The sequence below is a fragment of the Montipora capricornis genome, chromosome 6 (assembly GCF_036669925.1).
Source record: "Montipora capricornis isolate CH-2021 chromosome 6, ASM3666992v2, whole genome shotgun sequence".
NCBI lineage: Eukaryota > Metazoa > Cnidaria > Anthozoa > Scleractinia > Acroporidae > Montipora > Montipora capricornis.
The window spans coordinates 73,277,745-73,300,244 of record NC_090888.1 but is presented as its reverse complement, the minus strand read 5'-3'; the positions used below and the strand labels follow the sequence as shown (position 1 = coordinate 73,300,244).

Here is a 22,500-nt window from a genome sequence, read left to right as displayed (position 1 = left end):
TCTTCAGTCTCTCTGGGTTCAGTACTTTGCTAGTAACCACATGTCTTCTCAAGGGGCTATTTATCTAAGACTTCTACCATGGCGCTACAATGATAGACAATACCAAAACAATATCGTGTACTGTTAGACCTACATATTACGCAGAGACAACTGTCAACATGTCATCCCAGAAGACAATGTTTTTCACTTCCCATTTATTTTCTTCAATCTTTCTGGGCTCAGTACTTTGCTAGCAACCACATGTCTTCTCAGGCTATTTACCCAAGACTGCTACCATGGCACTACAATGATAGACAATTCCAAAACAATATCGTGCACTGTTAGAGCTACAGTTACGCAAGGACAACTTGAATCTCCTGGAAGACAACACACAGCTCAGTTGACATTATGGAATAAATCGCTGTGTTACTTCACTACCACACGTAAGCAATGCGTGTCAATTTTTTTTAAAGAGTCAGGAATTTCTTCTTTCTAACAAATGATTAATTAATAGGCCGGTAGCCAGAAAAATTGCGTGGCCCCCCCCCCCCCCCCCCCCCAAACTTGAAAAAAATTGCGTGGAACGCTGCACGTACCACAGGCAACCCAGTGTACCCTCACGGAGGGTCTAGTCTGTTTTAGTTGACTGAGGAATTGTTCAGTTCCCGCAAATGTGTTTCTCCAGTCTTCGTTCTTGGGTCATCGTGTACATTCGCTGGCACTTCCACGTCTACGCGTCCCGCACGATGAATTCCGAGCAACCTTAAGTAGGCTCTCCGATAAGAAGGATTCATGACGCCATAAATGATAGGGTTTATCGCTGAACTGGAAATGCCAAATATACTATACATGTAATAGGTTTCGCGGTTCAATTCCCATCCCGACCCGAGAAAGTTATCCACAACATCCAGGACTAAAACTGGAGTCCAGCAGAAGATAAAGGCAACCACGGTTACAAACAAGATTTTTGTTACCTTAATATCCTCTAATGAGAGAGAGACCTTCCTTACATTTCCGTTCCGGAGATTCTTTGCCACAGTTCTCTCGTGGATTTTAAGCGCTTTGAAAACTCTTAGGTAGCAAACGATCAAAATTACCATTGATATTCCGATGAAGATGTAGAATGGAAGAATCAGCAACGAAAACTTGGACTCAAAGTAACAAAAGAATTTCCCGGGTTGAAACACGTAATGCTTACCAGCGGCGGTGTATGTCAAAGGAGTTGATAAGGCTGCAATCCAGCCTCCAAGGACTATAAGTTTGGCTTTGGCTGAAGTGAAAATGACTCTATACCTCGAGGTTTTAACGATGCGGAAATACCTAAAAGAAGGGAATATAGTACTTAATGCTCCGCTCATGTAAAAAAAAGATCTTGGCTTGGCCTCAGCTTCTTCGGTTTAGGGTCTCTTTTGAGGGTCCTACCACAATAAAGCTTAATAACTTATTCTCATTGTTTTTGTTAAGGCGGTGAAACTAGTGAATAGCTCTGAACCAGCGAAGTACTTGATGAGAAAAAGTTGCCATGAAAACGTGGCTTATATTAAGGGCGCGTTCGATTGACCCTATTCCGGAATGAGAATACGTGGAATGATGATGAAAACGGTATGTTTGACGCGTTTCGAAGCAGCGAGGATAACAAAAATATGTTTAAAATAGCATTTTAGCAGAAGTTTGACAATTTGAATGTGAATCTCCGTAAAAACGAAGGATTTTAAACTTATATTCCATGTATTCCTATTCCGGAATATGGTCAATCGAACGCACCCTAATTCTTTTACTGGGACAGAAGTGCACGAAATTGCAACGCGCTGTCATTTTTAAGACTCAAATGTCTTCTCATTCGTGGGAACCGAAACAAACACGGTATGGTTTTTACATTTTCTTCAATTTAAATTGGACTAGATGTCAAATTCACGTTACCGCCGAAATTAACAAATAAAAAACCCGGTGTTTGCGAGATAAAGAAAATAATCAGCTCTTACTATAATATTCCCGGGAAGATGCAAAAATAATAACGCTATGCTAGGGTTAGATAATTTCAAGTTAAAGTGTATGTTTCCCCCAGAACAAGACGAGTAAGAGCAAAGAAAGAAGTCATCACAGTTTTTGTTGTGACAGTTTCGTAGTCTAACGCTTTTCTCTTGTACTATTTTTTAGAAATCTTGTCAAAAATAAAGAGAGGATAGGTTGTGAAATCAAGCCACATTTGAACACTTCCTTCAAATTGTTGGGGCGAACATTTGTCAAGAAACTTTGACAAACACGAGGAAAGGCACATTTTCTTCGTCTTTCGGCAGTTGAACGAATTCCATTCCAAAGAGAGATGAGCTTTATCTAGATTCTTGCGTTGGGTGAGGTGGAATCTCAGTTACTCCTTTTGTCTGATTTAGAAAAGATAGAAAATGACAAAGAACTCAAATTTAATTTTGACTAAGGAAAGACCTGTCACTCACCGGTTTATCGCTACCAAAGCAAGGGTGCCGAGTGACGCGCAAGCTACCCACATAACAACGAATCCCTGGATCTGACAAAGAAGGTACCCAAAAATCCAATCTCCAACGATTAGAACACCAATAGAAAATGGTGAGCAGAGGTCCAACATGATGATATCAGATATGGCCAAGGAAATCACAAAATAAGCGGTAATGTTACGAAGTCGGTGATTTTTATACAAAACCAACAACACTGCAACGTTACCAAGAGTGCCGACGGATACGATAAAAGCGTCTAAAAACGTTTCGCCAATTGTGGAGGAAATCGAGCGGGTAGCGAGTTCTTTATAAAGAGGAGACCCGTCTGCGATTATCGTTGAAGAAGAAACCATTTTGCAGATCAGTGATATAACCACGAGTTGACGCCTTTTCGTGTAAAAGGGCTGACTTTTGTCTACGTTTTTGCAATGTATTTATTTCTTGAAGTGATGTTCTCACTTATTAGAACACTGATGTCAATGAATGATCCTGACGTCTTTCAACCAGTAATTTAAAAGTTTCATCTAAAAAGTCACGGAAATCGTCATTGTGGCAAAGGTATGTTTATTGATGTCAAAAACAACCATTTATTTTGAACCAGACGAAAGGGTGAAAGCGAGCAGGCGATTTTTAAGTCTTGTCTTTAAAGCCATATAAAATAACTTGAAAGAATAATGCTAAATTATATTATTGCTCAAAACAAGAACAATAATAAAAGTACAGGGAGCATTTTCCGATTTTCAAATAGTTACAAAACAGCAAGTATTTACTTAAATACAGGAAGGATATTAAAAATTCATCAAACAAAGGCGGCTGGTGAATTTGCTTTCAGTTCTTAAACAGGGAGAAATATCAGAGAATATATGCAATATAATAGACATATACTTTAAGTGAGTGAGATAGGCATCAATGGCATCAATGGTGGAAGACAGCTCTGAAGTCTACCAAGAGAGTATGAAGGTCAAAGTGGTTGCCCCGCCTATTTTGATCCCATTCTAGAATATTATTGTGATTTGATAAATTAAGAAATGTTGTTTCATTTAAACAAATTAATTGATTGATACGAGCCGGCTCAAGGAGTAGATACGAAAAACCCAGCGTAAAAACATAAAGAAAAAAGAAAATTATTTGACATTTGAAAAATATGTATTTATTTTATAAAAAGTAAATAGTGTTTTTTTTTTTTCAGGGGAAACCGTTTATCGTAATTTCTGAGAGAAAAAGGGAAGGACCGGACCTCCCACTCAAGCAGGGGTTTCAATAAAATTTCAAGTTGATGTTTGTTTTGCGTAGAGTAACCGACTGTATCAGCAAGAAAAAGGAAAGGAAGCAACTTGGAAGCTGTCAACATATGCGTTTCAAATATCAGACTTGTTCGCGTCTGCGACCTGTTACCTCACATACAAAAAAACACCAAAAGCAGCATTACCTGCGAAAATACCATCTCACTCGCTACGCGAATTTATTTATGTCATCTTGCCATAACCCCAGAAACCAGAACGACGAAAAGAAGAAGGAAAAACAATAGACCTAACTCTAATAAAAACCATGGCTTTCATGTTCATCATGCAAATTAACTGCAGTTTCTTTTGCCATTCTCCCTGCTTGTCAATGAACATACAAGAAAAAAACGCAGGTCAAGAAGAGATTAATTTTTACGCTGCGCAGACCTCGAGGGGCGTTTTCACTTTATCAGCCGTTCACGATTTTTTGCGAGTGTAAATAGAGGTGACAGAAGCGCAAACGTTATCGCAAACCTAACTCAAACCCGAAACAGAGCTTGCTTTCCGATTCTACTCCTCATATATGATGTTTTCAACCAACCTCCAGAGACACCAGTAACAATAGAGAAATGTACGACTTCTGGTGGACAAACAAAAGAAGCTTATAAGAGATATTTTGTTTTCGTCCACAAACAAGGCGGCGCTGACGTCACGTGAAAACCTCCTATACCGGCTGTTTTAGTGTTCAACGTAGCACGATGTTGGGACGAAGCCCTAATAACGCCTGTGTTAAAGGCCTAGAGCGCCGCCAACCAAAACTAGTATATACCGCACAAGTGAATAGGGCCTTATACGCTTTTTGATTTGTCTGGTTGTCACATACATCCCTGCCTGCACTATTAAACAACATAAGCTCAGGCGTTTTGTGTGGACGTTAATTGCACGATCCATGTCTGGAGATACTGCAGTGCGCTTGGTTCATTTTATCAGTTTAGGTATTTGCAATCCGAAGATCTGTTGAAATGAATTAGCGCTGTAGTCCGCATTTTATTGTAGTTCATACAAGGTGAAATTATGTAATATTTTTCTTTATAGATCGTATAAAGAGAATAATTTTTCTCGGTAATCCTTTATTATTAACCATTTCCCTCCGGATCAGGTTTAAGTTGATGACAGAGTAAATGACAGTGGCGCATCTCGTATAGACCACTTTTATCTTTTGTGTTCATGTTAATAAGACCTACTGCCCTCATTTTAAAACAAAAGTTCTTTTGAATTGCTCGTCGTACCGAGGCTAGAAAGACTTATTAGCATAAATTAAAACAGATGAATATTTAATTTGGCCGTCATTATAAAAGAGATCTATGAAAATAAGTTATAAAAGAAATCAATTACAGAACCATCTGCTTGGTTTTCTTTTGAGAATATGTCCATCATACCATACTAAACGTGTTACTAAGTATAGGTTTATTTTTAAAGGACCTGTTCAGTTCAGTTCAGCTTAACACTTCCACTTTCCAGAGCTTACATGCAATCCATTACAGGAGACCTTGGCTATCAGCTAATCACAAAAAAGTTACAATTTGTAACTCAATGAAAAACAAAAAACCCTTGATTTTCTCCCTTTTGTGCTTCACAAGGCAAGCATCCGTCGTGATGATGACAGGATTGAAAAGCAGGAATGACTGAGGCAGTAGTCAGAGTAGTGCTCGTCGAGGACTCGGTTTCTTTTTTTTCCTTTCAAACCCTGATTTATTCCACTCCCATTCTGTGAATAAAGTTATCAATATGTTGATCTAACTTCTGTCTTTCGCTTCCTTGGTATTCCGGTAGAGCAATGTCAGCATAGGTGGCGAGTCGTGTCCAGCTTTCCTCGGACATAGCCTTTAATTCAATACCAGCATTAATCAACATTTTCATGCCTTGCTGCGCATTTCGAATATCTTCTGGAGGAGATGGAGAGGGAGGCACGTCGACTTTGTATAATTGGCAGAGGTTTATGATGAATTTAATTCCGTGAGAAGAGCAATACAGGTTATAAAAATTCACCAGATCTTGAGCGCACTCTTTCCTCTTCAGACAGGCAGATATTTTGCCCTTACGATGTCTTGTTGATCTAAAGCAAGGCTGTTTGTTCATAAAAACTATAATTTTTCCACCTTTCTGATCACGCAGGAGCTTTACAGCCTGTCTTAACTCACCATCCATTAACATAAAATATTCAGCATGAATTGTGTTTCTCCTGTCACCCTCGAAACAGTTCCCATACCTCGCGTGAAAAAGCAGCCGATCATTTGTGTCGATTAAACGGACGTACACTACAACTGTCAAGGCATAATCAGTTTTGGGGCCGGTCAAAGGCATTTTTCCTACACGGCAATATCTCCTGTGCAAGCATTTATATTTTATTTTATCTCTAGTTTTTTCTGTCACATGGTAAAACATTGCGCAAAATTGAGCTTTCGTAACTGCTAGAGGGTTTAATCCACCCACTTTGTGATTGTCTTTATGATCATGCACAATACTAGTCTTATTACACTCTTTGGTCATCTTTAACTGAACTGAAGGCCATTGATCCGACGAAGAGAGCTCTCGGTAATCAAGCAACTCAGTTGTACCCCAATCCAATGTAATCACAGAAATAAGGCATCCGAAAACAGCAAAGAGTTGAGACAAAGGACATGGTCCAGCAGTTATACTGAATGGGGTCAAACATCTAAGCGAAAGAGAAGGCGAAAATGGCTCCGCACCTGTCACAGTTTCGATTTTGTTGCTCCCGTTTTGTTGAAAGCAGATAATTCGAGCGACCATCTGTGGCGCTGCATCCAGGCTGTACACCTTTATGCTTCTGTCTCCAGTATCTGCTATGACAAGATGGTTGTTTGGTGCGAAACAAACTTCACATGGTGTTACAAGTTGTTGGCTTATGATTTGATTTGCTTCTGCTCCACCGTATAACTCCACTTGACGCTCCGACGCTTTGGCAATTGCTATTCTCCCTTGCTCAGAAATTGCCAGTGCTGCTCCCATAACCAGTTGGCTCGTACTCATTACTTTTACTAGTTTTGGCAAAGGCTCAAAATCTGGTACTAATTTGAATTTATCACTGAGTTTTCAAGCCCAAATGCGATTCAAAACTTTTTCACGTGACATTGAATTGATTTTAATATGTAATTGTTTCTCGGAAAACCGGATGTTTCTCGGAAAACCGGATGTTTCTGAGAAAGCTCTTGGAAATAACGTAGTTCTCGACGCAATCTGAAGTTGCAGGTCATTTTTTATCGTCACTACATTGCTTCAGCTCATCACTAATACCATCAACCTAACCTTCATGAACTCGAGGTGAAGCTCGATGGTTCTTTAGGTTTATCATGACATTTTACGGTACTGGTCACTCTTTAAGCTTCTTTACTTATCTGTAGGTATAATGCTTATCACACATTTACCCTAGGGAAAAACTATAGTTCAACCTGAGACCGGACTTTACCGGCAACATATTACATTGCATCAATATGCACTAACGCTTTTTTTCGCGAACCATTGTAGTCGTCCATTTTTCTATCGATCGCCTGGGCAGAGGATTTCTTGATTTTTCTACCCAATCCCTCTTTCTCTCTCATTTTTAATAAAATCGGTTTACATAATGAAATAGTTGTGATGAAGCGGTCCATTTTTTTTTTTTTTTTTTTGGTTGCACAGTTACGGTAGGGGTTGGTTTTTAGTCGTGGATACGCGAAACGAGTATATAAACGACTATCGTTAGGGGTCAAAATATGCAAAATTTTCAGTCATTCAGATGTAAACCAATCGATATGTTAACGACCATTATCAATTTTTTCAAGATATGCCAATTTGTCACTCACTCAGTTGAATTCAAATCGATATGGCGACGATCAATATCGATTATCCGATGTTTCACTTTCCGAAGTAATGCCGCAACGTACTTTAGTTTGTTCCGACGGAATTGATACTTGTTGCAGTCGTCAGCATGTGTCACCGATCCATAGACCAATTCGGCTAACTCAATGTTGTACCCAATTCAACTCTCTAGGGGTTAAGATGCTTTGTGTATTGCATTTGCATGATAATGTAGCATTCACATTTAAATCATATGGTAATACTTGGAACAAAACGTTTTATTCCCAAAGGATTTGAATTGGGTACAACATTGAGTTAGCCAAATTGGTCTATTGCTAAGTGTTATGTGCGGTTGAACATGAGTGCAAGAGACATTTTCTCGTCGATCCGCCAAGTTCACAGGTCCACTCGTATTAGCAAAGGATTGAGCACGCCGTGACCGTGGACAGTGACACCTGTGTTCACCAGAAGCCAACTACAGCTCTTTTAGTTTGTTATTATTTCATCATTCTATCTGTTATATTCAATGCCTATAAGGTACTCGTAACATATTTAAAAAGACGGGGTTAAAACCACTCGATAGCTGCGTTTACAAAGTTGAGGAATCACAGTTCGGATAAGAATCAAACAAGAATTTATTCATTCCTAGCTAAATGGCGCTGTCGTCTTAAACTATAGCGCGAGTTGTCATACACTGGTGGAAGGAGCGCTTTCAGTTTATGATTTGGATCACTGACGATGTTATCAAAAAGCTTGCTACATAGTACGTAATGATACTCTAAAATTGGTGTTACCCCCACCTCTATTGCCAAAAGTTGCACTTTCCTGAGGTCATTATTGACATAGCTCTTTTCTCGAGCCGTGCCAGCTCGTTCTTTAATTACTGGGGAAGACCGTTTAAAAAGACAGGTGCTGCGTAAAATATAACAGACCCCACGCACGATACATGGTCATTCCAATTGAACCCGTCTGACCATGTAGCTCAGTCGGTAGAGCAGCGGTGATCTAACCCGAAGGTCGTGGGTTTAATTCCCACCCTGGTCAGAGTTTTTCTCTGTCCTTGTGTGGGCCCATTTCCATCAGTAGGGCTAACGCTCACATGCATATGGTTCATATGGGGTAGAAACTTAGCACTTCATATTACACTCATTGAATCAGTTAAGTCTCTTTAGATTTCTAGGACGAGGACGAGGACGAGGACGAGAACGAGTACGATACGAGATTTGACTGCCCATTTTTCGAAAATACCTAGAAGATTTATAACCCGGACGATTAATCTAATTCTTTGTTAGCAGTGTAGGTAGCTCAGTTATTCTTGTTACTGGTAGCTTAGCCTTTTTGCTGATCGAAAAAAGCCCAAACCGCTACCGTGTTGTTGACTTCACAACGACATTTTTGCAAAACCTTGTACTAAGATGACGACGGTATTACGTTGTACATTTTTTAGTCGGTTTGTGGGAACATTTGTGAATCAGTTTTCCAAATTTTGTGGCTACTTTTGCACAATTGCCTTTTTCTTCAAGGTTAATGATTTTACCAAGAATCGTATTCGGGTGAAGTAAAGTAGTCTTGTCTACTTTCAGTCGACTTTTATTGTAATATATTCATCAACTTTGAGACTTCCTTGGCTTTTTGTCATCCTCGTACTATATATAGCCGCAGTGGTCTGTTTCTTTCTTTGTCATTCTCTGGCTCACCTCCAACTGGTGCTTGGTCGTTTGCTTGAGTATCATGACATTCCTTGTTTGGTTCCTTACAAAATACTACACAATCATGTAAAGAGTTTTCAATGGGCATACGAGTAAATTCCTCTTGTGAGGATTTTTATTGATATATCTAAAAGATAAAAAATACTCGCAAATTGTAAAATGCAAGAGTGCCAGCAAAATCAAAGCCTTAAGACAACATGAAAGCGGATAATATGCAGTTCGACACTGTTGAAATGGCAGGAAATATGAATCGAACGCCGAGTAATGCCATCCCGACTTGTGACTTATGATTAGCCACCACATCTCAGGGCTGATTTTCAGATAGGATGAAAAAAGCAATGGAAACTCAATGAAAGTGATCAACCGAAACTCTTCTGGATCCTGTTATTCAATGGACTTGGTTGTGACTCAAATGAGAGATTCGACGAGTTATGGTGGTAAAAGAAAGAAGGGCCTCGCTTTGATTTCTGATAAAACCTTGTAAATGTATCTGTCCAGCTTTTGTCTGTCACTGCCTTGGTAGAGAGGTAGCTCAATGCATGCAGGTTCGGCAAGTTTCCTCCAGCATTCTTGCGTCATGGCATTCAATTGAATTCCAGAGCATAACAATAATTTAAGGCCTAACTGAGCGTTAATGATATCCACTGATAGTGATGCCTCCTGCTGAAGAGTTGTCATGTCGGCTTTATACAACTGACAAATATTGATTGTCAGTTTTATGTTGTTAGGCGAGCAATGAAGATTGTAGAATTTGATCAAGTCCTGTGAGCAATCCTTTATTTTAAGCTCGGTTTTCTTACCATGTCCTGTTGACCGACAGCATGGCTGTTTGTTCATATACATACTGATAAGACCACCTCTCAGATCACATAGAATTTTAACAGCTTGTCTAAAGTCTTCATCTACTAGCATGAAATATTCTGCATGAATTGTGTTTGCGTAGGCGCCTTCGTAACAATTTCCATATCTCGCATGAAATATCATGCAACCATTTTGGTCCATCACTCTCACGTAAAGTACAACCGTTTCAGCGAATTTTCGTCTATCATTCCTCTTTCCAACGGTACATTCAGATTTGCTGAGACATAAAAATCCAGTGTTCCTTGTCTCTGTGACATGGTAGAACATAGCGCAAAACTGAGCTTTTGTGATTGCCAAGGGATTGAAACCTCCTACCTTATGACTTGCCCTATGATCTTGAACGGAGCTTACATTGTCACAGACTGAACTCATATCATGCTGTACGAAGTACCAATGCAAAGAGTTACGAAGATGAAAAAAACTTAAAGGAATCATCTCATTCCAATCCATATTGATGAGTACTATATCGACACCAGTCGAGATAAACAACTGGTATAAAGGTCCCCGACCAAGCACGATGTTTTGTGGTTCTCGAAACGTTTTCAATCTGGACACCGAAAATTCTCTACTCCTTGTTGCATCCTGTACATCTAGTTTACCTTCATCATTATCGCCCATGACAATCTGATTTACTTGTCTCAGGCTTCCACCCAAGTCAAAAATCTTAACTCTGCAGTCTCCATTATCGGAAATCAGAAGATGCTCATTTGGCCCAAAACAAACGTCATTAGGTTTCACCAGCCCAAATGTAATTTTCCTCTGCATCCATTGCTCATCACCGTTGAGTAAGTTTCCTTTGCCGTACACAAAAACGCAATTGTGAATTTTATCTACTACAGCTACGTTCCCCTTCTCAGACATTGCCATTCTGTAAAAATCAGGGCAGTGAAAGGCAACCCTACTTGCCATGGTTACCGGATTCGCTGGCGAAGACACCTTTTCTGTTATGTTTAAAAGGGACTTGAACAAAGCAAGTTTTGCTAAAATAATAACTGATGAGAACTTTCTCGGAAATCCACGTGATCAGGTTTCCGGGAATCGCTCAAGAGCCCTTTTCACGGTTAGTTTTTCTCATTTGCATTACAATATAATATGACATGTATGTCAAGCAATTTCGGGCGACCTGAAATCGCCTTGCATCTGTAAAGATTGCGTATCGATGGCCAACGAATCACACAGATTAAACTAAACACAACAGTAAACTTTACTTCACTCGCATGGCACATAAAAGAGCATGGTTTCACATTTCCCATGGGTCTAAGTAAGCCCGCGATTTCTGTAAACTTCCGGTATGAAAACTAGAGTTATTTCCGGTTAAAAGGTTATCAATACATTACATCCCTTCCTTTCTTTGGAAACAGAATATAGTGAAAGGAAAATGTCAACAAAATACATAGTACGAAAAACCGCTCCACATGGACTGCGCAACTAGAAGGATACTGTCCAGTTCTACTAATCCTTAAACCTAAACGAAGTCTACCAAAGTTCAACACAGGTTCAATGCGTCAACAGAGTCTACTTGATAGAGTACATAATCCTTGTATTTCTCCGGCATTCTGACTGTCCGGCTGGGTCGTGATGTTACTGTACTTTCTTCCAAGGTACTTGGGGCAACCGCTGGGCTTACAGCCTCTCCAACTACTGAGCTAACAGCCTTTTCACTTACATTTTCTGTTAACTCCTGTGTATCCTCTGGTGGGTTGTAACGTTTAACAAAAGAACTGTTCCGCCTGTATTCCACGCCCTTTTTCGACCGAACAGTCACCTCACGGCCTTCCTTAGTTTGCACTGTGTATGGTTCACTCTCAAAATTTGCCTTAAGCTTACCAGACGTTTTCGTGTTCTTTAGTAAAACTTGGTCTCCAGGCATCACAGGATTTTCTACAGCACCTCGTCTGTTATCAGCATATGCCTTGTGGATCAACTTGTGATTCCAGTCATTGTCTCTTACACCCTCATTCAACAGGTTATTAGCTCTCTTCAGCTCTGGAAATTTAGTTTTCAATTCTCTACCGAACATGAGGAAAGCAGGAGTAACTCCTGTGCTTACTTGTGGTGTGCTCCTGTACGCGAGCAGAAACTTATTAAGTTCTCCCCGCCACTCTTTTCCTTCAACGTGAGCCACTTTCAAAGCCTTTAGAAGCGTTCTATTCTGTCTCTCGACGTGCCCATTGGCCTGCGGCCACAGCGGAGGAGATGTCCGGTGTTCTATTCCGTGGTCTGAGAGGAACGTCTTAAACTCCTCGCAGCAAAACTGAGGACCATTGTCGGACTTGAGAGTAAAAGGATATCCATATCTTGAAAATATCTGTGCCAGTACATCTACCACTTTCTTGGACGTGGTCGACCTCATGATTTCCACCTCATAGAATCTGCTGAAATAGTCCACGACTACCAACAAACTTTCTCCCGTCGGAAGAGGACCCATCAAGTCTATGGCTATATCCTGCCAAGGACCGGTAGGTGGTTCCACTCTTTTCATTGGCTCTGGAGGCTGTAACTCCCCTACAACCTGACATCCATGACAAGACTTGCAGACTCGTTCGGCGTCTAAGTCCATTTTTGGCCACCAGACCTTTGTTCTGAGGCGTGCCTTCATCTTTACGATGCCCTGGTGACCCTCATGAGCAAGACGTAGGACCTCTCCCCTTAGAGCCTCCGGTATGACAATTCGAGTGCCACGTAAGACAAGTTTTCCTAACACGCATAGCTCGTTCCTGACACACAAATACGCAGACATCCTACATTGAGACCAGTCCCCACTTAAAATGTACTGTCTCAGGCTAACCATCTCTGGATCGCTCTCAGACACTTCTTCCACTTGTTTAGCCGAGAGTGCCACTGGTAGGCTTCCCTGAGCGACTGCCATAACAAAGTCAATCTCCTCTCCGCTTGTGTCTTTGGGGTTGACTTGATTAAGCCTCGAAAGTGCGTCGGCAATGTTTGCTTTTCCGGGACGGTAAACGACCTTGTAATCGTAACCCTGTAACCTTAGAACCCATCGTTCTATACGCGCCGATGGTTTAGAGAGCCTGCCAAAAATGCACTCAAGCGGTTTGTGGTCGGTTTCTAGTTCAAACTGGCGTCCGTATACATAAATGTTAAACCTTTCACAGGCCCATACCAGGGCTAATGCCTCTTTTTCCGTCTGGCTGTACCTTCGCTCTACTTCAGTGAGGTTCCTGGATGCATACGAGATTGCTCGCCACTCCCCATCTTGAAGTTGAGTCAACACCGCACCCAAACCGTGTGGACCTGCATCGGCAATGATTCGTGTATTGCAGTCCCCTCTGAAGTATGCAAGTGTGCTGGCCCCTGCAGCAAGCTCTTTTAGCTTCTGAAACGACCTTTCCTGTGCTTCACCCCAAACGAAAGGCTCATTCTTCCTCAGGAGACTCCTAAGCGGCTCTGCTTCTTGCGCGAAGTTGGGGAGAAATTTTGCAGAATACTGCACCAGCTGAACGAATGATCTGACCTCTGCAGCATCTTTCGGAGGACTTGCATTCATAATGGCAGCTACTTTCTCTTCACTGGGCGTAACACCTTGGCTGCTCAGATCATGACCGCAAAAGGTTAGCTTGGGAAGGCGAAACTGACATTTCGTTCCATTCAGAGTTAATCCTTTTTCTCCCAACCGCTTTAAAACAGTATGCAAATTCCTGTCGTGCTCTTCAATACCACAACCATGTACAATGAGATCATCTGCCAAGTTAGCCACACCCTTACACCCCTGCAAAACATCAGCAACTATTTTCTGGTACTTTTCGGGCGCTGATGTTATTCCAAACATCAAACGTTTGTATCGGTACAAGCCACGGTGTGTAACAAATGTTGTAATATCGCGCGATTTTTCATCCAGTTCCACTTGATGAAAACCCCATTTCAGATCAAGTTTTGAGAACACAGTTGAACCGTTAAGATCATATAACACTTCCTCAAGCGTGGGGATGGGGTGTCTCTCCCTCTCTATTGCCATATTCGCCCTGCGCATGTCCACACAAATCCGGATATCACCGTCTGCCTTTGGGACCACAACCAATGGCGACACCCATTCAGTAGGTTTGTGTGACACCTCTTCGATGATGTCCTTGGCTAACAACTCGTCCAACTTCTCGTCAACCTTGCTTCTCAGTCCAAATGGTAGCCTCCGTACCGGTTGTGCGACAGGTGTGACATCATCTCTTACATGAAGCTTCAGCTGGAAATCCCTCAGCTTCCCAACTCCTGTGAAAACTTCTGCGTACTTCTCACGAATATCAGCACCATTGCCCTCTGTCATTAACGAACATATTTCTTCTTTCATGGGACCAACCCTCAACACTTCCAATTTCTCCGCTGTGTTCTTTCCCAGTAGAGATCGGCCTGGACCCTTAACAACTGTGAATTCATCAACACACGACTTGCCATTGGCCCCGCACACAATTTCAGACACAAATGTTCCAATCACTTCAATAGGCTCCTTTTGACCATAGGCAAACAACTTTTTGCTTGATTTCTTGGAATCACACTGTACATTCTCTTTCTTCATCGCTTCCCAGGTCGTCTGATCAATCACATTGCACGAAGCGCCAGAATCAATAAGTACTGCACGTAACACAACTCCTCCAACCTTCAAATCAACTTCGCTACCACCTACAAACTCACCAGCTCCCACTGCAAACGCATAGTAATTTTGGGCACCAGTAGCTGAATTTTCTGACACTTGATATGCTCTGCCCCTGGAGGCTTTCCTTTTTTCAGAATCTTGAGAAGGAGCTTTGCGTTCCTTCGTTTTGCAACAAATAGCAAAATGCCCAACCTCCCCACACGAATTACACTTTTGGTTGCGAGCTGGACAATTCCGATCACGTGCGATGTGGTCACTGTAATTACAACGGAAACATCTCATCACCTTTGCACCATGACAACCACCAGAATGTTTACCAGACTTATTTCCTCTACCTCTGCCTTGAGCGGTCTCTTTACCTTTCCCCGTATTTTGAGGTCTGCCGAACGAGACAGCATTCACCTGGCCTGACAAGCTTAACTGATCCATGGCCTTGACCTGCATATTTACTGCCTCATGTACACGAGCTAGGTCTTGCAAATCATTCAGGGTTGCGTTTGATTTTTCCAGGAACTTACGGCGGAGTCTGGAGTCCCTGCACCTCTCAATAAGCTGATCCCTTATCGCTTCATCAACTTTTTCAAACTCGCAGGTGATCGCTTTCTGTCGCAGCCGACAAACGAACTGATCAACCGACTCACCCGAAGTTTGCTCCATTTGCCTAAACTGATGCCTTTCGAACGGAACATTCAACTGGGGCGAAAAAAAACCATCCAGCAACACCATACTCTCATCGAAAGATACGATATCCGTTCCGGGCACTAACGTGTAGTAGAGTTCCTGCAAGTTCAATCCTCCGGTATGTAACAGCAACGCGGTTTTCTGTTCATCCTTCGTTATCCCTTTAGCCACCAAATACAAATTAAATGAGCGCTTCCACAACTTCCAACGAACGGCGAGAGTGTTCGGGTCTTCCTTCGGGTTGAAGGGAGGAAGACTGGCCACATCAAGAAGAGGAACAAACGCGGTAACTGGCTGTGTTTGTGTTGTCGAAGGTGTACTCGAAGTCGAAGGTGCACTGCTTGTCATTATCCTCCTGACAAAATACTCAGATCCTCTACGCAAATGACGCCCAAAATATCCCCGACCTCACAAAACGAATCGAATCCTCGTCGCCAATGTAAAGATTGCGTATCGATGGCCAACGAATCACACAGATTAAACTAAACACAACAGTAAACTTTACTTCACTCGCATGGCACATAAAAGAGCATGGTTTCACATTTCCCATGGGTCTAAGTAAGCCCGCGATTTCTGTAAACTTCCGGTATGAAAACTAGAGTTATTTCCGGTTAAAAGGTTATCAATACATTACAGCATCCACGTTATGGGGCGCCAAATGTAAAAATATTATTTAAGGATGTTCGCGCTAATTGTTTGTGCGCAACGTAACTGCGCAGGTAACGCGACTGTAATATGTCACGCATTACTTCGAGCATTAGTGAAGTTGAGGTTTGAAAACCTTTGCAGAAACCGTGGACGATAAGTCTCGCACAGCGTTGGATAAGAGAAGATCGTGATCAGTCAAAATTGATTAAAAATATTTAGGAAAGTCAAGTAGACTACTGCACGACTGATGTTCGCGTTGTTTTTATCAGTCGTGCACTAGTATACATGACTTCATAAATATTGTCCAAGCATTAGTTAAAATAACATGGCGACAAAAACGCCGGGGAAAAAATTCCAGGCCGACAAAAGAATGGCACATTTGTTTTCGAATCATCATGAAACGTTAAAGAGAAGTGAGCGGGAGGATGGAAAAGCTCTTTAAATGGTAGCTGCTGATCGAGTAGTGGCTGAAAGTTTGGAAAACTCGAGGACGAACCGTTGCGTAAATTTAATGGGGCTGTTTCTTTTTTCAATGTTTTTATTACCCTACGAACTTAAGTTCAAAATGAATGTATGTTTTTGAAGTTCTTTTCCTTTACTTTCGTGAAAATAGAGCTGTATTTTCGTCCTCGTTGGCTTGAATAGTGCGGACCTGCGTGGAAAAAAACAGCGATTAAATTTCACAAAAACCACACTCCAGAAGACGAGCATGACGACAATGGAGAAATATTATACAAAACACTAACCAAATGAAGATGACGACTGCTTAAAACTTCTTTGCTGTGCTCGAGAAAGCTTTGTTTTGGGGTAAAAACCTCTCTTTAAACCTGTCTTTAAAAGACAGCGGAAAAAAAGTCAATAGTGCGACTAGGCTAGCGAAGCAAGTTTATTATCAAAATATGCTAAACGAGCATAAGGGTGATTCCCGCAAAACCTGGCAGATCATCAATGAGCTGTCTTCCCGAAATTTCGTGGAAACGTCTGTGAAACAACTGAATGTAAATGAGCAATCAGTAACAGCTCCAGCAGAAGTAGCGCACGAATTTAATCGTTATTTTGCTACCATTGGCCCGAAACTTGCTAGTGATATTCCTTCTTCAGATGGCAACAGCTATCTGAATTATCTCACTAGCACGGATAAGGAGTTTCAGTTCCGCCCAACCTCCACAAATGAAGTATTTTCACTGCTGAATAAACTGAAAAACTCAAAGGCAGTCGGCCTTGACAAAATTTCTTCTCGACTTATTCGTGAATGCGCGGATCTTATTTGCAAACCGCTGTGCTATATTTTCAATCAGTCATTAAATGTAGGTGTGTTCCCAGACGACTGGAAGTGTGCACGGGTCACTCCACTATTCAAACAAGAGGAACGTGATGACTTAAACAATTACCGCCCAATTTCCGTTATCCTGGTTATAGCCAAAGTGTTCGAAAGAATAGTTTATAACCAATTATATGCGTACCTAACAAAGCATAACGTAATATGTAAATGCCAATCTGGTTTTAGTTCTATTCATTCCACCGTTACGGCTCTACTTGGGGCTACGGATACTTGGGCTTACAACATTGACCGAGGAAAAATAAACGCTGTTGTTTTCCTAGACCTAAAAAAAGCTTTCGGTACGGTTAATCACGAGATCCTTTTATCTAAATTAAATAATTACTGCATACATGGCATTTCTTACAACTGGTTTAAGTCCTATTTGGACAACCGCACTCTAAAGTGTTCCATTAATGGATCACTTTCTAAAACTTGCTCACTAAGTTGCGGCGTCCCTCAAGGGACTATTTTGGGTCCATTGTTGTTTTTGCTATATATCAATGATCTGCCAAACTGTCTAACGAATTGTGTGCCATGGATGTACGCAGATGACACCCACCTAACATATGCGGGTGACAATACAGGCGACATAGAATCAAGACTTAACCATGATCTAGAAAATGTTAAAAAATGGTTGATAGCAAACAAACTTACCCTGAACATGACAAAAACCGAATTTATGCTGATTGGATCAAGGCAGAGGTTGTATGCTCTCACAAATCCTCCAATTCCCGAGATTAAACAGCTGATTAATGGTGCTCCTATCACTCAAGTTTCTGCTGCTAAATCCCTGGGCGTGCTTATTACTGGGTTGCCTATGGGCAAACCCAGTCGAGGTCTACGTTTAGTTTGTTTGTTTTCTTTTTTTTTTTTTTTTTTGTTTTTTTTTTCCCGTGTCGGTAAAAGTCTTGCCTGTCACTCCCCTGTTAAGTAGTGTCTTTGTGTATAGAGCCTTCTGCGCGTATTTTCTTAGGATCGAGAGGGTACTGGAACTGCGTAGATTTCTCTTGTGGACACAGTAGAATCATTAACTTAGCCTGCAATGGCGTCGAAAGTCATGCAACGCGAATGGCGTTTTAGTGGATCCTTAAACAAAATATACCCTTATGGAGCTCAATAATGGAAAGTCAGTTGGATAAACTAGGCATGAATCTCAAAAGCGACGAGTACTGGACTTCGACAACAATCTATTTACCTGAAGTACATGGTAATTTGACACAATTGAGTTTCTTGTCTTCACGCACGCAATCAAATAGGAAGAGGTTTTCGCCTCTAAGAGCAAATATGTTGTTTGTTTCAATAAAATTTTCGCTGGAAAAGGATTCTGTGGTATTTTCTGCCTTTGTGAATTATAATATCATGTTGTGTATTGAATTTTCGAGCTTAAGGTTCAAATGTGATATGGGAGAAGTTTTTTAGTATTGCTCTGTAAGCAGGAAGGGTTCACAGGCCTGTTGGAAGCGTGCTTGAGTTTCAACAAAATGAGGCCCAAAATCAGTGAAAACTTGTGACGCAGATGAATAATAAAGTAGCTGCTATTTCCAAAATGATGGAATTACCTGGTGATAAATAACGTCGTACGCGTCTTGGAGAGTAAATTTTGACTTTGCATAAACAAGAGTTGGGCGATTGTGATCTTTGTTTTGACTTCGCTCATTTCATTGTCAAACTTTATAACACTTGACAGAAAAAGAAACTTACAAAAACCCGGTATCTTGCCATCATTTGACACAGATGCTTCACTGTTTGGCGAGTAAACATGCCGCGGTAACTTAATCACGGCGCCCGCTGAATTCCGGCCATGTCACTTTCGATTTTGCAATTTACTTGAACGTAGCAAAAATCTCCCAAAATGTTTGTCGCTGATCGTCACTTTTTATATTCTATATTCAAGGTTCAAAATTAATGTTGTTTTCATGTCGTAAATATTTTATTCTCGATCGACCGTCCGGGAAACTTCCTTCTGCTCTTTCTGAAAACTGTGTATCAATATTTATTTGCTTTTTCATCAATATTTGTTTTGCATAAAGCAAGCTAACAGAATCTGTACCTTGCTGAGTTCGCATTTGTTAGCGTTAATAGCATTTTCGGTCAGATGTTTCTGTTTTTTATGAGGGGTTTATTGTTTTGGTCTCCCATCCCAACACTAACCCCGCGAAACAGGGCTTGACTTCAGTGAAGTTTAGTATTACTAAGTTTTCGGATGCTCATAGGGCACACTTGTGGTGAAAAGAAGTTGTGAGGGAACTTGAAAATTATCAACATGTCAGCCCAGAAGCCAATGTTTCTCGCTTCTCTTTTATTTGTTATTCTTCAGAGACTGGAATGCTGTATTTCAATACCACACAATTCAGTGCCTTCTGATTTTCTGTAGCACGTACCACAGGCAAGCCAGTGTATGCTTCACAGAAGCATCTAGTTGATAATAATCTTAACTGGAGTAGCCATGTCGATAAACTGACAAAGAAAGTAGCTTCTGGAATTGGCGCCCTCAAACGTATAAGGCATCTCGTTCCTCAGACGACATTGCGCTCTATTTATCACGCTTTACTTCAACCGCACTTTGACTACTGCAATGTCGTCTGGGGAAACTGTGGTATCACGTTACATGACAAATTACAAAAACTGCAAAATAGAGCAGCCAGAGTTTTGACCTTCTCTAATCTTGATGCAAGTGCTAGCGAGCTATTCAAAATTTTAGGCTGGAAAAATCTAGTTAGCCAGCAACAAATTGCGCTGGCCACAATGGTCTATAAGTGTCTTCAGGGGCTAGCACCGGAATATCTATGTTCTAAATTTACAAACCGCGAATCTGTTTATAGTTTAAGAGACTCTGAAAGAAAGCTTAATGTTCCGTTTCCGCGGACAAATTATTATAGAAACAGCTTCAGCTATAGAGGTGCTACTGTCTGGAATAGCTTACCCCTCAAAGCGAGACAAGCAGAGTCTCTTGGGCTTTTCAAAAATCTGATTAAAGACATATTTTAGTATAAAGCACGGCATTCGTGGAAAGCAGCTTTAGAATTAATATAGTTTAATTGTATTTCATTGTAATCATTTTAAAATTTTACCTTTTGTAATTTAGATTTTAGCATTGTTTGTAATCTTAGCTGATGATTTTACCGTGCATAAATAATAAAATATCATATCATCCCTTATCCTTCAACGATCGATCCTCTCTTGGGTTCCAGTCCTTCCCCGACAGGTCACGCAAAAACGTGACAAACGAAGTTTTCCAAGAGCTTCGTAAAATCACATCGATTTTACTCCCTTGGATCACCGGTGACCCCTATTTTTTTAATCATGAATCACTTACTCTACTTGCTATCTACAAAATATGATAAAATGAAAAAAATCTCACCGTAAGAAGTTATCTTTTTTTTTAATTTTCTTTCCTCGTGTCATCGAATTCCGGTAGTGGTTGCAACGGATAGAGGTTACGAAAACGCTCGTCCAGGATGAACTCTACTGTTTACGACATCCCTAGCGGCATGAAATTATCTTAAAATCTCACCCCTAAAAACCTATGCACGGAAACCTTCACTCTAACAGTATATTTTTAGGATTTTCGATGGATGAGCAGATGAGGCTACCTTTCGTTATTATAACAGATTTATCGAAATTAAGGCATTTTTCCACTGCCATTTTCTCCGAAACTAAGTCGGTGACCCCCAAATTTTTTTATATTTTTGGAGTAAGTACTTTATGACCTAACTTTATGCGAGAAATGAAGAAAATCTCACCGTAGGAAGATTTTGGCACGAACGTCCTTAAGTACTTTTCCCCTATATTTTGTGTTATTTATAAATAACACATTGAAGTACCTTTGCGATTTATAAATCGCAAAGTTACGAACTTTGCGAATTGTAAATCGCAAGCTTACGAACTTTGCGATTGATAAATCGCAAGATTACGAACTTTGCGATTTAGAAATCGCAACGTTACCAACTTCGCGATTTATAAATCGCAAGGTTATCAACTTTGCGATTCACAAATCGCAAAGTTCGTAATTGCGCGTGCGATTTATAAATCACAAAGTAAATCACAAATGTGCGATTCGTAAATCGCACTTTTGCGATTTAATAATATAACCGCAAACTCATGAAATTCATGCCTGCGGACTCGTGGTCCAATGTTTTTTATTTTTTGGTGCAAGACAAAACTTGACAAGACCGCTCTCCTCAGCCGTCTCAGGAACAATCTCTGATGCATTAAATGCTCAGGAATCATCATAGACTTTCGAAAAGTCCTTCGTCTAGATTCGTCGCTCGCTCATTTACTTCGCGTACGAAAAATCACGATTTTCTCCTGGGATCGTGAGGTCGACTTGTGGCAAGTCTAGAATCATCACAGAAAAGTGAGTTAATGATAGGTTTTTTTTTTTCATACTTTTATTTTGATTTATGGCGAATCGGTCTGAATTGTACGCTTTGTTTTATTGTCATGTTTTCAATTTGCAGGGCTCGAGATTACAGAATCTTTATCGTACCACATCCATCCCACCAACCGCTCCTTCTCAGGTTTGAACGATTTCATCTAGCTTCATCTTTACCTGTGTCGTTACGAGTTATCATTAACGAATGAGAGAAGTGATCTCCGGACTTGGGTCGACAATTTTAAAAGCAACCATTTCTGCTAGACACCTGAAAAATTCAGGTCGCTTCAAGACTCTAACGGAAGTCGAACCCATGACCTCTGCGATGCCGATGCAATGCTCTACCAACTGAGCTATGAATCTTTGAAGCAGAATACTTCAGAGCAGGTCAATTTATTGGGCTCATTTCTTTCCGTGAAGGAGTCAATCAATGAAATGAAGCTCTATTAACATTAGCAGAAATTCCATCAGTGCCAAGATGCAAAAGATGCTGACAAGTGCATATTATATTACATCAGTTCGCTCTCAAAAGTGTCTATGTCGTCGGACGTAAATATGAAATTCAGGACAAAATGATTTTCATCCTACTTTTTACTTTCAATTTCCTTTCGGTCTATGTAATATGCACTTGTTTGCATCTTGGCACTAATGGAATTTTTTCGAAATTTCATTCATCATTCATTCATTTCATTCATCGAGTCCTTCACAGAAAAAAGACCCTCTCCCAAGTGTGTGGCTTCAGAGAGCATTACACCGGGATCGCAGAGA

The 22,500-nt window shown here is 40.8% G+C and overlaps 3 protein-coding genes across 3 annotated transcripts; all 3 read right to left on the bottom strand.

The window, feature by feature from the left end:
• Positions 1 to 617: 617 nt before the first annotated feature.
• Positions 618 to 3,002, bottom strand: LOC138054407 (melatonin receptor type 1A-like). The gene is made up of 2 exons (XM_068900850.1): positions 2,433 to 3,002; positions 618 to 1,299 (listed from the first exon to the last, which is right to left on the bottom strand). The coding sequence occupies exons 1-2, from the start codon at positions 2,801 to 2,803 to the stop codon at positions 618 to 620; spliced, it is 1,053 nt and encodes a 350-aa protein (XP_068756951.1). The 5' UTR covers positions 2,804 to 3,002.
• Positions 3,003 to 4,786: 1,784 nt separating this feature from the next.
• LOC138054507 (uncharacterized) lies at positions 4,787 to 6,803 on the bottom strand. The gene has a single exon (XM_068900958.1). The coding sequence runs from the start codon at positions 6,722 to 6,724 to the stop codon at positions 5,426 to 5,428; it is 1,299 nt and encodes a 432-aa protein (XP_068757059.1). The 5' UTR covers positions 6,725 to 6,803; the 3' UTR covers positions 4,787 to 5,425.
• A 2,302-nt stretch (positions 6,804 to 9,105) lies between these two features.
• Positions 9,106 to 11,129, bottom strand: LOC138054506 (uncharacterized). Its single transcript, XM_068900957.1, has one exon. It carries the CDS (start codon positions 11,008 to 11,010, stop codon positions 9,670 to 9,672), a length of 1,341 nt encoding a protein of 446 aa, XP_068757058.1. The 5' UTR covers positions 11,011 to 11,129; the 3' UTR covers positions 9,106 to 9,669.
• Positions 11,130 to 22,500: the final 11,371 nt, after the last annotated feature.